Here is a 17,737-nt window from a genome sequence, read left to right as displayed (position 1 = left end):
TGTTTGGCTGCCTAGGTTTAAGGCAATGTGTGTTTGTTTTAATAAAGTTCACATTTCAAAAAAAAAAAAAAAATGATGATGATGATGATCATGTTGATATGTTTGATTAAATAACGAGATGGTATTTTATTACTTGATAATTAAAGGTTTTGGCAGTGGAAGGTAATAATAAAACTATAAGAGATAAATAACGAAAATTAAAGATGCAAGAATTCTTATATACTAGAACTGTACTAAAAATACTTGTAATAATGTGTCATACAAAATGGCTAACTTTGATAGTTATTGATAATTACAAAAATGTTTTGGGGGTGAGGGGGGGGGGGGGGTTAGGTTTTTTTTTAGGTTTTTGGGGGGTGGGGGGGGGGGTGTTAGGTTTTTTTAGGTTTTGGGGGTGGGGTGGGGGGGTTAGGTTTTTTTTAGGTTTTTGAGGGGTGAGGGTTTTAGGTTTTTTTTGGGGGTGGGGGGAGTGGTTAGGTTTTTTTAGGTATATTTGTAGAATAACTTTGATAGTTATTGATAATTACAAAAATGTCACCTTGTCTTTTTGAGTTTTCCTTCAATTTGTATGTTTAGTATGTTAAGATTATTTGTACAAGAACTTTACCCTAAGATATATAGTGGGAAACCCGCGCGTTGCGGCGGAGTCGATAATTTACATCGTTATATTTGTCTATTAGTTTATAAATTGTTCCTCTTTATGTCGATGGTGGTGTGGAATCACAAGTAACCTCTAAACCGTATTACACAACTCCCAAATGTTGGATCAAGTGCCAACTTTAATTGCTTGTTGTTTTGACTTACATCCATTCACAGTAGTTAAACATAAAACTAAGGCAGGCAGAGTATAAATACAACAATTTCATTTTTACTTCTCACAGAAGACCCCTTTGGATAATAGATACAGGCGTAATAAGCAGCAGCCGGCAAACGCACCATGAAACGAAATTTCATCTAAATATAACACAACTTTTGAAATATCTTTCGTATACGAATGAATGTGACTGAATACAACACCAATTTACAAATCTTAATATCGTTACTTTGTATATAGAAAAAAGATAACCAAAACATCTTTACTTGCCATCGTTTTGCTCGTAGAAGGCTGCAGTCTTTAACTCAAATACGTCTACTGAATTCGTTCGTGTCAATCAAGAAGTCTTCAAGCGTTGCAAGCGTTTTTAGTTGACGACTAAGAGAAGCGATTGTGTTCTAGCAATCAGCATATTTACTACCAGCCAATGCTAGTTCAGTATCCTGTTTCAAAACATTAAAAAGCTTTCCATCATAAACAATTTGTTCATCTCACATTCAAACTATGTAGTTAATGCGGTCAAAAATCTCGGATATCGGTCAAGGACTGATATTTGAGATATAGGTTATCACGGTGGGATATCGGTAATTTTAATATCATGCAGAATTTATATATATAGCAATGTAACACTAACAACTAAGTGATATATCGGTCAAATATTGGTGATATCGGTTATATCGGTCAATATCGCCGATGATATCGGTACCAATATTCTGATCGATATTTGACGACACCGATATTTTACATGGGGACCGATAACCGATATTAACTGCATAGCATTCAAACACATAAGTTGCTTATCAAGTAAACTGACCTGTTTCATCGTGAGCTCCGGATTTCGGATGGCGGGTATTGGGTACTGATTTTCACATTGTAATCTTGAAATCTCACCTTCTAATTCCCGACCTTTAACTCCCATCTTCTTCGATAACGCGCGCTCCTTCTCAACCTCCGTTTCTAGAGAATCAACTTTCAAAACCAAGGATTCCAATTCACGTTCTAATTCGCGACACCTGTCTCCCATCTTCCCTGATACAACGCGCTCCTTTTTTGTCTCGGTTTCTAAATAATCAACTTTCAGATTCAAGGATTCCAACTCACCTAATTCCCGACATTTGGCTCCCATCTTCTTCGTTAAGGCACGTTCCTTTTCAACATTTGTTTCTAGCGAATCAACTTTCATATTTAACGATTCCAACTCGCCTTCTAGTACCCAACATCTGTCACTCATCTTTCCCGATAAAGCACGCTCGTTTCCGACTTCTGTTTCTAATGAGTCAACTTTCGGAATCAATGATCCCAGTACAAAATGAATAAAGCTGCTGCAGTTTAATGTTCTGCATCCGAATCATGAACTTCAACACTGTTCTTGCATTGAAGATTTTAGCTGCTGGATGCTTTTGTTGTCTTTCAGATATTAGTAATAAAACTCAACCGAATAAACCAACCAAACAAAAACAAAAAACCGAAATGAAACAAAAAAACAAAACTGAAAATATTGAAACCGATTCGAAACGAAACCAAAAAAACGACCAAACCGAAAAAAAACGAAACCAAACCGAAACCCGTCCCGACCGAAACTCGTCCCGTGCGGAAACTCGTGTCGGCCTTAAAACCTTTGCAATCCGAAATCCGTCCCGTGTTGAAACCCATGCCGGCCTAAAACCCGTGTCGGCCTAAAACCCGTGTCGGCCCGAATCCGATCCGAACCGACCTGTTCCAGCCTAGGTTTGAAACTAAACAAACCCTCATCTTTTCGCTATTCAAACTGATACAGTCTTGGCCAACTTAAAATTTACAGAGTCCGACGCAGGAGCGGTGATCAAGTTACCAGTGTCGGACATGTAAAAGTTGTTGTAATTAATTCTCGTAACTAAATCCGCCAAATGTGGAAATTGACCCACGTTAAGCTTGAAAGATAAAACCTGCTAATCGATTCAAAAAACACTTAATATCGAGTCAACAGTACCCAGAAGAAAAAGACGGATGCATGGATGGATTGATACCCTGAGGAGGAACGCCATGCAATCATCAAATTGTTTGTCGATGCGATCAACTTCCTTGTGACATCTAGCTTTGATTGCAGCAACTGTTCCGCCACTACTTAACGTCTGCTGCACGGAATAGAAGTCCAAATCCAGTCCAAGTATGTTGTTGATCCGGCTTGCTATCAATGCCCACTATAATAAAAAGAAACAAAGCCGATAACTCGTTCTATCTTTAACACGGATCATTGTAACCTGCAAAAGAAAGAAAGATGTTACTAACGAGTTTGTCCGGAACTACAAAGCACTGATGGTGAATAGAGAGTAAGTAGTCCTCATGCACTTAAATCACTTCATCAAGAGATCCAGATGCTGCCATACCTTCACATAACTCGTTCCATGAACTGTGGTACACCTACATATACAGTACACCCCGTATATGAACATTGGTAAGGAAAGATAATAACATTTTCATTTGCGAATGTGTAAGGCGGTTATTACTCTGTCCATAACGTATTGATGAAACGCGTCAACAAAATGAAGAAGTTTTTACTCCACCAACCACCTCACCTATACTTTCGGTTAACTGTCGTCGTGCCTCGTTCCTGGAACATAACCGTCTTTCAGTTACAAAAAACAAACACAATAGAAAAACATATCATATTCCGTTACTACCCCACCTTCCACATCCATCTTCGAGCTTTATCAAGGACAAATTTGGCACGCGTGACCCTTAATAAGAAATTCATCACCTACCAACCATGAAACGGACAGAAATTAGTTCCAATAGCCACCACACACGTAAAAAAAAGTAAAAATATACGAAATTTATAAACAATTTACCACTTCTTAGAATAAGCTTTGAATGATCACTGGAGATAAAGCTACAGAAATCCTAAATTTTGCAGGACACATTTGATGCAAGGTGTGTTTTATAAAGCACCACACGCTAATAGGGTCCACGAAGCCGAGGCAAGAGACATGTGAGGCGCATTTGGCGTACACAAGTGGAAATACATATGTGAAAACACCGATTTTACAATAATCAACAGATGCAAAACAACACACACACACACTCGTTGCACATACGAACATTACACAAAATCAGAAACCGAATATTCATATGCAAGTCAACAAACGTGCAGATAAATGGTTATAAAAATAGGCTGAAAAACTGATGAATTACCTCTGGCTTTCTTGTTGATATCAGGTTAGAGACCTGGATCTTTCACCATCTCTGTTCTTGTGAGAGAAATGTTAGAGGGAGAAAGTGTCGATCGTTTGCGCGAATTTCAAAGATGAACGCAGCTGATTAAATTGAATCGAGAGTTTTTTGGGGGTTTTTTCTTCTCAATCGGAATTTTTGAAGAGATGTTACAGTTGAATTCAATGTGAGACTTTAGACATATCACATAAATCCATAGAACTTGAATCATCAGAATCCAAAAAATATACAGATTAAAAAATACAAACAAACAAACACAAATCATCAGAAGGAACAAATTGTTGCTTGGAGCGAGAGCATGCATACAAACTAAATGATCGATTAGGTTTAGATTGTCTTACCAGGTTGTAAGCCTCATCGATTTACTTAAGCTTCATGTCTCTGATTTCCATAAGAACATACCGGGTCAGAGGATGATGGCGCCATTCAAGAAAAGATGTGCCTTTTAATAGGGAGATTGAAGGAGAAACATTCAATTGCATAAATTGATGATGGAATTGAAGAACAATCGTCTACCACAAGAACCCCATGACTGAATTGCGACAGAGCCCTAAATCATCTGAACACCATCATCACTGACCCGGCGTCATCTCAGGAGGTTTTCTTAGGGCATGTTTGGCTAAGCTTTTTAAAAGTCAATAAGTTGTTTCAAAATGATGTTTGGCTAAGCTTTGGGGGTGTTTGGGATTCCTTTTAACTTATGACTTATAACTTTTGAGAAGTCATAAGTGAGAAGTAACAATTTCTTACTTCTCAATTTCTCCTTCTCAAAGCTATTTGAAGGCACAGAAGTCCTTATTTGAGAGTGTTTGGAATTCCTTTTGATCATAAAAGTTCTTCTCAAAAGGTGTTTGGGTTTCCTTTTCACTTCTCAGAACTCAAAAAGTGAGAAGTTGGGGCAAAATAAGGAACCCCAAACACCGCCTTTTTATGTGAGGGGGAAAAGCCAATAAGTCAATAAGTCACTCCATCCTGACTTTTCCAAAAAGTAAGTCAATAAGTTGTTTCAAAAAGCTTAGCCAAACATGCCCTTAATATGTGGGGTGGCTAGAAACGGACAATGCTATTGAAGGGGAACAACTGAATTAAAGAATCTGATGATTGCATTGAAAGAGGAACGGTTGAGTTGAAGAAAGTGATAATGGCATAGAAGGAGAAAGGAACGGGTGTAGAGAGATCGAGATTGAAAAATTGTGTATCTATTTTGTGTGAGAAGGGTAGAAAGGGAACAACAGGGTAAAAAATTTGGCATGTTAAGTTAACATTTCATATGCCATTTTAAAAAATTGGATGATGTTATATATAAGCATTTCTTATGTACAAATTTGTAATTTCCTACATAAATTTTAAGACGTCATATCAAAGGTCAAGCTTATTTCCCCAATTTTCATACCTTGTTCCCAAATTTGCCCTCCATTTATTGTCGTCTCAATGATTGCTTCAAAGTTGGAAGAACTGAAGAAGCAAATGAAACGTATATTAATGTTACAATTGATTGTGAAACCCTTCATTTGAAGCTATATTGAATGTCGAAATTGATTGATTAGTTATCAATTGTGAAACTGCCCCTCCCTTCAGCGCATTCAATTGAACCCTACACTCACATGCGATTATCAATTCCAGCAGTTCAATCGTCTTTCTTTCAATGGCCCCGTCCGTTTTTGTTGACCCCTCATATTAAGAAGTCGACCATTGAAATCAGCCACAAAGTTCCTACTTGATTTCCCAATTATCAGGTTGAGTTTTGCTCTTCTCTTATGCCATTCGTCCATGAGATTTAGGTGTGTGATTCTGACTTGGTTACTTTGATTTCATACAATCATATATGAACGTATATCGTGGAACCAATCTGTCTTATATATTTTTTTTTTGTCTGATTTGGACATATCATATTCAAATGAGATGGTTTTTCCATTTGATACCATTGCTTTTAAACCCTTTTCTTTCACTGAATTTATCTAAGGGCTTAATTGGTTGATCGATTGCTATAAGAGACCTTTTCAAGATTCATAATCTACCACTGGTATGGTTTCCTTTTCTAGATTTTGACCACATACCATTTTATACTGATTTGAATTTAAAGGTTCGAAAAGGCGATACTATACGTGCTGTCCAGCAACAACTTGCACCCGAATTTCGAGAAATACGTACAACTTCCGTGGAAACCTTCTATATGTGAAAGAAGATCTCATCATTTCACATGTAAGAAATCTTTCAGTAACACAGTTTCTATGAGCTAATTGTGAACAAAGTCAGGGGAAAAATGAACTGGTATGTTTATTTTTTATTATCAACCGTTACAGTTTCTATGAGCTGATTCCAAATACCCTGCATGCTAACGCCTTGTTGACTTGTATGCATTAGATCTTGGCACACGTAAAGTAAATTAATATGTTTAATCATAACAAATATCAAATTAGTCGATTTCAAAACCATTAGCATTGCATTTAGGAAAGTAGATCAATGCGTACTCCTTTCTTCGAAAGTTTTTTTCTCTTTGAAAATAATTTTTTTTTTTTTTTGACACCAAATCCAATATTATTCCTCATGAAAAAGGGCAATTACAAAGCAATGGCAGGTAGTCGGGCAACAAGTTGCGCCGCCACCCCCTTTTGAATAGAAAAACCAATTCTACTAAATACAGATATACTTTTGTAGGAAGTTGTCGGGTGTGATATGACATGACACAAACCCGATATGAAATACACGGGTTTATGCTTGGTTTAAGGGGGTGTTTGGGATTGCGTTTTCAACCTGATTATTTAATTATTGTGTTTTGAAATCGCAAAAAATCTATTTTGAGTGTTTGGTAAAAAATTAATAAAAAGTGATTTTTTACGTTTTGTAGAGTTCAAAACGTGATAATCCATAAGTAGGTCACCCCTTGCTGCAGGAAAACGTGATAATCCAAAAACTGATTTTTTACGTTTTCACTTATTTATTTTTTTGAAATGTATATACTTGCCAAACACTCAAATAGTTGATTATCTGATTATTGTGATATCAAACAACATAATCAAATCCAAACAATGTTGATTATCTGATTATTGTGATATCAAACAACATAATCAAATCCAAACACTATCTTTCTGCAGCACGTTTTGTTACAGCTAATTATCTGATTATGATTATTCAAAACGCATAATCTATTTTCAAAACTCAACCCCAAACACCCCCTAAATAGGTTCAAGTCAGCTTCATGTTGGGTTGACACGTTTTACCTATTTTTTTCTTTAACAAATTTAAAATAAAACATGTTTCTTGTCATAATTAAAACTGATTGAATATTTTATGCCAAGTTTTAAAAGGTTGAAGAGAAAAGAGGTTCAAATGTCTGTAGTTTTCGTTGTAAACTTGTAATGTTTGAGTATTAAAAAGCAAAAAAAAAAAATAATTTCTGGTTAAAATTTTTTGGGTTGGTGTCGGGTTTGACCTACCAAGCGCCAACCCGATAATACAACCCATTGTGGTGCGCGTTTGTAGTGGAGTTGGTGAAACTCTCACTTGATTATTACTGAAGGCATAAACCCCTTACAGAAATCACGATGTAAGTATGTTTACAATTGTGATTTTTGAATCCCAACTATTCACATTCAGTATGCAATTTGATGTAAGACTACCTTACATATATAAGACCATTGTTTTCCATTTTAGACTCTTTTATGTGATTATCAGTTTTCTATAGGCGTTTGTGATTTTCTTATCAGATTATAAACCCGTATAAACTTTATTCTACATTTTGAATGGTCTTAATGTGTTTCTATTTGAGTTCCAAAACTATCGAGCCGAGTCGAGCCTCGGTTCATTAACAGCCAAAAACGAACTCAAGCCAGGCTTTAGCTTGTTTAAACTCGCGCCATAGATACTTAGATCGAGCTCTCGAGCCGAGCTCGAGTTTTAAATTTTACTAGCGAGCCGAGCTCGAGCCCCAAATCCAAGTCTCGAATCGAGCCGAGCTCGAGATTAGTGAGGCAAATTTAAGTAGCTTAAATTTTATAAAATATTAAAAAAGTAGATTTATTATCTATAGTCATTTTAACCGATTTGCTTCAAAATCATTAGTCGTCTAGATCATTAAACTATCATAATTGTCAAATTTAGTGACTTTCAAAACTTGTTATGAACTTATTAATCATATATATTAAGTTTTTAATAATATGTGGTCTTGAATACTTGATTTTCATGGTACTGCTTATTTAGACTTGGCTACCCAAGTTTAATCTGAAATTTCCACAAAAATAGAAAAAAAGATGATAAGTTTAATATGATAATTCCACAATAAATAGAAAAAAAAAGGTGATTTTTGTTATTAACCTTTTGGATATGGTACTAATGTTTGATGCAATAGGGAATATTTGTTACTCTTTAAACAATGAAGTCATTAATGTGTATACACTTCGAATTGTATCATACAAACAATAGGGTTGTCGATGTATATATTTTATATGTACTTTGAAATTGTTTCTTATAAATCTTTGCCGGTGTAAATTATGGATCCCGCCGCAACGTGCGGGTTCCCCACTAGTATATATGAAAGAGCTTGATAGCTTTTTTTTTTGTTGGTACCTGTACATCAATTCTTAGAAAAAAGGCCTGTGGAAAGTTTGGGGCTGTTTGGTAGCCTCTAAATGGTCATTAAGAGGCTACCTCTTAATGGAACCATTAAGAATTTTACCAATGAGAAGGTAGAATAATATGACATGTGATGATTTACCATTCAGAGGTTACCTCCAGGGGCGGTTCTTAGAAGAGCCGTGGCAGGACCACGGCCCGGGCAAGTTATTCGGCCGTAGTGCTAATTTTCCGCATTTCGATCGAAATTTTTTATATATACTATGTTTGGCCCGGGCTTATTTTAGTGCCTATGTCTTTCGGCCCTGGCACGTTCAGCGGGCAAGATCTGCCACTGGTCACCTCTTAACCATTCAGACTTGAGGTTATCTCTTATTCATTCAAATGTTTTCAACAATTAAGAGGTATCATCTGAATGGTCATTAAGAGGCTACCAAACAGCCCCTTAGTTTACCCAATTTAAAGTTTTGTACATCAATCGTTTTTAATGGTATCATCGACCATAAAATTTTGATGTTACACTATAGCATCCTTCTTTGTTGAATTATCTATACGAGGATATGTTATTCTATAGAACAATCATAAATTATCTATTTATCATTCAAGAATATCATAGTACATGTGAATAACTTATCAGGATATATTTTATTTGCGTGCCACTAGATTAGTACCGTTTGACTAAATATCATAGTGTAAACAAAAAAAAAATGAAAAAACCCAACTCCATACTCGGGGTTTTGATACTTCACAAAGACTGACAAAGCTTGTGAATTGTATGTAAGAGAGTGAAATTGTTCATTTATTAAAATGTTTTATAGGTGATCCTATAATTAAGAGTTGATGCTACCATGTCCATAAAAAATAATCTAAACTTTTAAAATCACAAAATCTAAAAAGGCTATTGAACTCCTGAGTTCATAAACAAGAGTATATTTACATAATTACATGCATCATTGGTGATCTAAGATTTCTTATATGACAGTACAACATATTTATTAATGATGCATTAACTAAACCCCTAGAGAATTATCTCTAGTCAGTTCTAGAGGTTTGGTATTCCTTCACGAATGCTTTGATGGTAATTAAGATGACATCAACATATATTTTTGAGATAATAATATGACGAAAACGTCAACATACATCTCTGAGAAATTAAATTACAATGAAAGAGTCGTGTATGTACTTTTAGGGTGTCAATATTGACTCATTTAACTCAAAAAGGGTGTTAAGTTTGATACCTAACACATCAAATGAGTAAAACGTAATACTTTTAACAAAAAAAAAACATGTCAAATGAGTTGAAGATGCAAAAAGAATATTCAGATTCTTAAAAGTATTCTAAATCTCTTGTTTTATAATTCGTTTAATTTGATTCTTATTTACTCAATACGATTACAAACTAATGGCAGGTAGACGAGCAACAAGCTGCGCCGCTACCCCTTTCGTTTATAATTAAACTAGTTTTTGCCCCACCCACATCGCGGGGCGCTAAACCGAATATTTCTCTCTAATAACACGTACGTCTGTGATTCATTACTTATACATACTACTCTTAACAGGATCTCAAAAACAATGGCATCAAGTCAACCAATTAAAACAGAACATAACCATACTTTTGCAAAAAAAAAAAAAAAAAAAAAAAAAAAGGAAGAAATAAACGATAGAAGGACTATAATTTTAAACTGAGGGCAAAACTATAATTTTTCAAGACAAATGAGTGTGTGTCACACGAATAGAAATTACACCGAGCTGACAACCATTTAAAACAAAACACTACCATAGTTTCGTCAAGAAAAAGAAAAACCAAAACAATGTATGACTGTAATTTTACACTGGGGGCAAAATCGTAATTTGATAGGAAAAAAAATAAAAACGACGGCAAAACTGTAAAACTGAACTGGCGGTAAAATCGTAATTTGGCTGGGAGAAAAAAAAACAAAACGAAGGGTAAAACTATAAATTTAAACCGGGTAAAAACATAATTTTGATGGACCAATGGGGAAGTGTCAAACAACTGTCTCGCACTATTTCCCCTCATGTACTTTGTATATATATAAAATAAACCTAGTTTTTGCCCCACCCGCGTTGCGGGGCACTAAGGCGAATATTTCTCTCGTAACTTGCACGTCTGTGTTTCGATTACTTGTGCATACTACTCATAACACGATCTTAAAAAATTACATTGAATCAACCAATCAAAACAATACACTACCATACTTTTGCTAAAAAAACTAAAACGATGAAAATACTATAATTTTACTAAGGGATAAATTGTATTTTTCAGGACAAATGAGCGTGTGTCAGGCAGCCATCAGGCACGAATAAAAATTACACTGAATCAATCAACTAAAACAAAACACTACCATAGTTTTGTCAAAAAAATAAAAAGAAAAACTAAAACGATCGCATGACCGTAATATTTTCCCTTTTTAATATTTTCTCTGTTAGTGTATTTTGTCATCTTAGTCTACAAAACGCCATTAAAAAAACGCCAAATTTGGAAGATGGGATGTCTCTCACCCTAAACTGATAAAGCTGAACAAAACAGTAAATACACCCGGTAACTGAAAAGGCGGTTACTTTATTACTAGGTTATTGCATGGAGGTTTGATAGGTCAGAGGGACGTTTCGTCCTAAAGTTCTCTGATAGGAGAAGGGTGAAAGTCAAAACAATCAAGGCCATACTTAGTATGGAGGAATCCGTTCAGAGGGATATTCTAGCCCTTGGGGTCCCAGTGGCCTACAATTGTGAGGGGAATCGAACGGTAATAAGAAGATCAAAGAGAAAATTTCCAGAAGATGATGATGATGATGTTGATGTTGACGATTCTTATCTACCAAAAGTTACCAGTTGACGATTCTTAGTACCGTTTGACTAAATATCATAGTGTAAACAAAAAAAAATGAAAAAACCCAACTCCATACTCGGGGTTTTGATACTTCACAAAGACTGACAAAGCTTGTGAATTGTATGTAAGAGAGTGAAATTGTTCATTTATTAAAATGTTTTATAGGTGATCCTATAATTAAGAGTTGATGCTACCATGTCCATAAAAAATAATCTAAACTTTTAAAATCACAAAATCTAAAAAGGCTATTGAACTCCTGAGTTCATAAACAAGAGTATATTTACATAATTACATGCATCATTGGTGATCTAAGATTTCTTATATGACAGTACAACATATTTATTAATGATGCATTAACTAAACCCCTAGAGAATTATCTCTAGTCAGTTCTAGAGGTTTGGTATTCCTTCACGAATGCTTTGATGGTAATTAAGATGACATCAACATATATTTTTGAGATAATAATATGACGAAAACGTCAACATACATCTCTGAGAAATTAAATTACAATGAAAGAGTCGTGTATGTACTTTTAGGGTGTCAATATTGACTCATTTAACTCAAAAAGGGTGTTAAGTTTGATACCTAACACATCAAATGAGTAAAACGTAATACTTTTAACAAAAAAAAAACATGTCAAATGAGTTGAAGATGCAAAAAGAATATTCAGATTCTTAAAAGTATTCTAAATCTCTTGTTTTATAATTCGTTTAATTTGATTCTTATTTACTCAATACGATTACAAACTAATGGCAGGTAGACGAGCAACAAGCTGCGCCGCTACCCCTTTCGTTTATAATTAAACTAGTTTTTGCCCCACCCACATCGCGGGGCGCTAAACCGAATATTTCTCTCTAATAACACGTACGTCTGTGATTCATTACTTATACATACTACTCTTAACAGGATCTCAAAAACAATGGCATCAAGTCAACCAATTAAAACAGAACATAACCATACTTTTGCAAAAAAAAAAAAAAAAAAAAAAAAAAGGAAGAAATAAACGATAGAAGGACTATAATTTTAAACTGAGGGCAATACTATAATTTTTCAAGACAAATGAGTGTGTGTCACACGAATAGAAATTACACCGAGCTGACAACCATTTAAAACAAAACACTACCATAGTTTCGTCAAGAAAAAGAAAAACCAAAACAATGTATGACTGTAATTTTACACTGGGGGCAAAATCGTAATTTGATAGGAAAAAAAATAAAAACGACGGCAAAACTGTAAAACTGAACTGGCGGTAAAATCGTAATTTGGCTGGGAGAAAAAAAAAACAAAACGAAGGGTAAAACTATAAATTTAAACCGGGTAAAAACATAATTTTGATGGACCAATGGGGAAGTGTCAAACAACTGTCTCGCACTATTTCCCCTCATGTACTTTGTATATATATAAAATAAACCTAGTTTTTGCCCCACCCGCGTTGCGGGGCACTAAGGCGAATATTTCTCTCGTAACTTGCACGTCTGTGTTTCGATTACTTGTGCATACTACTCATAACACGATCTTAAAAAATTACATTGAATCAACCAATCAAAACAATACACTACCATACTTTTGCTAAAAAAACTAAAACGATGAAAATACTATAATTTTACTAAGGGATAAATTGTATTTTTCAGGACAAATGAGCGTGTGTCAGGCAGCCATCAGGCACGAATAAAAATTACACTGAATCAATCAACTAAAACAAAACACTACCATAGTTTTGTCAAAAAAATAAAAAGAAAAACTAAAACGATCGCATGACCGTAATATTTTCCCTTTTTAATATTTTCTCTGTTAGTGTATTTTGTCATCTTAGTCTACAAAACGCCATTAAAAAAACGCCAAATTTGGAAGATGGGATGTCTCTCACCCTAAACTGATAAAGCTGAACAAAACAGTAAATACACCCGGTAACTGAAAAGGCGGTTACTTTATTACTAGGTTATTGCATGGAGGTTTGATAGGTCAGAGGGACGTTTCGTCCTAAAGTTCTCTGATAGGAGAAGGGTGAAAGTCAAAACAATCAAGGCCATACTTAGTATGGAGGAATCCGTTCAGAGGGATATTCTAGCCCTTGGGGTCCCAGTGGCCTACAATTGTGAGGGGAATCGAACGGTAATAAGAAGATCAAAGAGAAAATTTCCAGAAGATGATGATGATGATGTTGATGTTGACGATTCTTATCTACCAAAAGTTACCAGTTGGATGTTGGATTCTGGATGAACAATCAAGAACGGCGAGCGTGAGATTTCAACACGGGGAGGATTATTCATTGACAATGAACGAAGTGCAGAACACAGATAGACTACATCTTATTGAATTGCTCTGTGATTTAGCACCTTCGAACGATGCTAGATCCAGCGTTGTGAATACACTCAAGTATAGGATGCAACAAAGAAGAGACGAGATTATGGCGTTATACGCCAATGAACAAGATGATGATGATGAGTCTGAGGAGAGTGATGAACAAAGCGATGGTTACATCTCTGATGTAATACCATCCACAGAAAACTATTAGTTTTTGTTTGATTTCATCTTAGCTGTACTCTTTTAAATTACTAGTGAATCTAAAAACGCCATGAACGCCAAGAAATTTACGTTGATAACATATATGAACTGTTGAAATCTACAAACGCCTAATGAATTTGGGGAACGCCATGGAGGAAAAGAAATTATAATTACTAAATGATTTTACTAAAAGCCATAAACGCCAAAATATTTACTATGCATGTGACTTCAAAAAAAATAAATAAAACGCCGTGTATTTGTTGAATCTAACTAAACGCCAAAAAAATGAAGCGGTGTTAGGAGACGAATTGAAAAAAAGAATATAGAAGGACAAAAAAAATCCCCTTTGCCCTTCACAATATCGCATGCCACGTGTTGGGCTAGGATCCGTTCTCACCGTTCTCACACTCTATGGCGTTTTCTCCTGATCCCGTACCTCTCTCTCTCTCTATATATATATATATATCAAATGAACATGAATATCTTGAAAAAATAGAGTTAAATGCCTGGTTGGTCCATGTGGTTTGCAAATATTGCAGACTTGGTCCCAGTGGTTTACTAATTACAGAGTTGGTCCCAGTGGTTGTAAATTTTTCACTCGTGTGATCCTTATCACTAACCCATGTTAATTTTCTCAGTTAAATGTATGTGAAATGACTAGATTGTCCCTGAACAATAAAAAATAAAAAATAAAGATGGCTCCTCACCACCGCCACCACCAATGCCGCCATTGCAGCATCCATAACCAACATATCACATCCTGCATCAACATCCTCCTCATCCACATCAACATCTTCATCAATAATCATCGTGATTATCATTATCACCTCAGCTATTATCGTCTCCACCTCCATCTACCTCCTCATCCGCTTCTTCTTCCGCTGCTGCAACAGCTCCGTCGTTCAATCTTTTCCGCCTACAAACGACGCCGTATCAGAACGTAATCATCACGTCATCTATATCGATACCGGTAAAGTTGAATAGCTTGATTCGCTTCCGATGTTTACGTTTTCGTCACTTACAGGCTATGCAGTTAATGCGGAAAAATATCGGTTATCGGTCAAGGACCGATATTTGAGATATCGGTAATTTATAATATCATGCACATATATATATACTAGAAGTCTAGAACCTATATAATATTAATAGCAATCTAAAGAAGTGTTCATCAAGATCAACCAAGGCATCCGATTGTAGCACAGGAACTTGGGAGGGACGATTAGGGTTCAACACATCAGTTGTCGTCGTGTTAATGGTGTGTGAAGTGTGATATTATGATTAAGTTTATAATATTTGGGCCAAAAATAACATAAAAGAACGGGGCTTTGTATTTGGATGGCAACCTAATAAAGAAAAAGATAAAAATCTGGGCCTACCGATATTCTCACCGATACGACCGAGATAACAATCTCAATATATCGGTCATATCTCGTATATATCGTCGATATTCTCACTAGCGATATTTCAACCGATATTTTGGACCGATATTATGGACCATGACCGATAACCAATATAGCACCGATGGGCTTCTTCTTCCATGAGCCTCTTACCCTTTGCTTTTTCCGTTATGTTCAGGAGTCTCATAATGTTCAGGAGTCTCATATTGTGCTAAGTGAAATCAAACACAATGAATATGAGTCAATCGCATTCTTCAAGACCCTGAACTTTTGGTTGCTGCATAATTTAACAAGTTGATGTTTCGGGATTGAGATTTTATATAATTGTTGTAGGTTTGTTTTTAGAGTATGGTGGTGGGTGACAAAGATGATGGGTCATGGTTAGGTTTATTGGTAATCAGAGATGAGGATTGGGGATGACAAAGATGAATCGTGGGTTGGATTTAACCGTTCAGTTTTCCATAATAAAAAACCGTTACTAACGGTTTGACCTAAAACCGTCGAATCCGGACCGTGAACACCCTTACATACAAGTCATTGAGTCGAGCCACATAACTGAGCCACAAGTTGAGCCATCGAGCCAAGAACCCCTGGCTCGATTACAAAACGAGCCGGGTCAGCTCGATTACAAAACCAGCTGGGTTGGCTCGAAGACAAAACGGGCGTTTTTTGAGCGAGCTTTTTTCGAGTTTTGAGCAAGTCTTGAGTCGCAAGCTTTCTAAACACCCATAACTATATATACATGTTGGAACGGTGGGATTGAGTGACGCATCTATTCCTAAATGTCGCCTCTAATACTTACGGTTACAAGGTTTACATACTTAACCCTTGTACTAATTATAAATAAATATTACTACAATAACCATACTACTTACTAATTACATAATAAACCCACTAACTTTTAATTAAACTTCAAACTTGGTTAACAATTATGAGATGCTAACATGCTACTCTTAAATCTATACCATTATCCACAATAAAACTAGGTACGAATGAATAACTTATCAGGATATAATTTATTTGCGTGCCACTAGATTATAATAGTACGAATGATTTAGTCTGCTAAATATCATAGCGTATGATACTTCACAAAGAGTTACAAAGCTTGTGAATTGTATGTAAGAGAGTGGAATTGCTCATTTATTAAAATGTTTTATAGGTGATCTTATAATTGAAAGTTGATACTACTATGTCCATAAAAAATAATTTAAACTTTTAAAATCACAAAATCTAAAAAGGCTATTGAACTCCTGAGTTCATATACTACTTACTATCTTATAATTGAGAGTTGATACTACTATATCTACATTCATCATTGGTGATCTAAGAGTTCTTATATGACAGTACAACATATATTAATGATACATAAACTAAAACTCTACAGAATTATCTCTAATCAGTTCTAGAGGTTTGGTCTTCCTTCAAGAATGCTTTGAGGGTAGTTAAGGTAACGCCAACATATATCTCTGAGACAATTATATGCCGAAAGCGTCAACATACATCTTCTGAGAAAATTACGATGAAAGAGTCGTGATATGTACTTTTAGGGTGTCAATATTAACTCATTTAACTCAAAAAGAGTGTTAAGTTGGATACCCAACACGCCAAATGAGTAAAACATAACAGTTTTAACAAAAAAAAAAAAAACATGTCAAACGAGTTAAAGATACAAAAAAGAATATTCAGATTCTTAAAGGTATTCGAAATCTCTTGTTTTATTATAAAAAGAAACAACTTTAAAAACGATGGATGGTTTTAAAAAAAGGGTAAAAAACAAATGTTGTTTAAAAAAAGGGAGCAAACTAGCAACAAAACCAAAATATCAGAGAGTAAAATGACTATTTTTAAAGGTTTGGGGCAAAACCGTTAAAGTGACCAAACCACAGGGAGCAAAACGGAAGTTTACTCCTATTATTAAATAGGTACATGGTTTTAAAAGGGTAGATGCACGGTACCCCTGACCGCGGAAGGGATCCCCCTTCCCAAGCTAGCGACCCGACAACGCTGCCTGGCGGTGAAACCCCTGCCAACTCAAGGGGAACTGAAGAGCCTGTTGCCAGGTTTCGAACCCGAGACCTCATGGATCCTTGAGCCGGTTTAAGGTGGGGGTCGGTGGCCACTGGGCTGACACCCAATGGTTAGGTACATGGTTTTAGTGATATATAAAATATGGAACGGGTCATATGGATATAAGTTTGTTTGCAACGATTATCCAACCTAACGATTAAAGTGGTATAAGAAAGGCAATTGAAGCCTGTAAGAAGAGACGGAATGATAACTTTTTTAGAACCGTAATAGCAAGCCCAATTTGTAGCTCATTTAACTTTTCAATTAGTGGCCAAAAACAATATTTGTTGTACGAAAGAATCATCAAAAAATAACATTCAAAT

General features: G+C 35.6%; 1 protein-coding gene and 1 long non-coding RNA gene across 2 annotated transcripts; both read right to left on the bottom strand.

Moving 5' to 3' along the window:
* Positions 1 to 938: 938 nt before the first annotated feature.
* LOC110906274 (filament-like plant protein 3) lies at positions 939 to 2,292 on the bottom strand. The gene is made up of 2 exons (XM_022151454.2): positions 1,629 to 2,292; positions 939 to 1,257 (listed from the first exon to the last, which is right to left on the bottom strand). The coding sequence occupies exons 1-2, from the start codon at positions 2,043 to 2,045 to the stop codon at positions 1,213 to 1,215; spliced, it is 462 nt and encodes a 153-aa protein (XP_022007146.1). The 5' UTR covers positions 2,046 to 2,292; the 3' UTR covers positions 939 to 1,212.
* Positions 2,293 to 2,534: 242 nt separating this feature from the next.
* LOC110906273 lies at positions 2,535 to 4,152 on the bottom strand. The gene is made up of 5 exons (XR_004867499.1): positions 3,643 to 4,152; positions 3,480 to 3,551; positions 3,181 to 3,404; positions 2,821 to 3,054; positions 2,535 to 2,739 (listed from the first exon to the last, which is right to left on the bottom strand). It is a non-coding gene; the product is annotated as an uncharacterized LOC110906273 (long non-coding RNA).
* Between the last annotated feature and the right edge of the window lie 13,585 nt (positions 4,153 to 17,737).

Source organism: Helianthus annuus, chromosome 9, assembly GCF_002127325.2.
Source record: "Helianthus annuus cultivar XRQ/B chromosome 9, HanXRQr2.0-SUNRISE, whole genome shotgun sequence".
NCBI classification, from domain to species: Eukaryota; Viridiplantae; Streptophyta; class Magnoliopsida; order Asterales; family Asteraceae; genus Helianthus; species Helianthus annuus.
This window is presented reverse-complemented; position numbering and strand designations above follow the sequence as displayed.

Coding starts and splice junctions, on each gene's coding strand:
- LOC110906274 (XM_022151454.2), bottom strand. CDS start 2,045: ATGAGTGACAGATGTTGGGTACTAGAAGGCGAGTTGGAATCGTTAAAT. Junction 1,258..1,628: donor CGGAGCTCACGATGAAACAG/GTCAGTTTACTT, acceptor GTTTTGAAACAG/GATACTGAACTAGCATTGGC.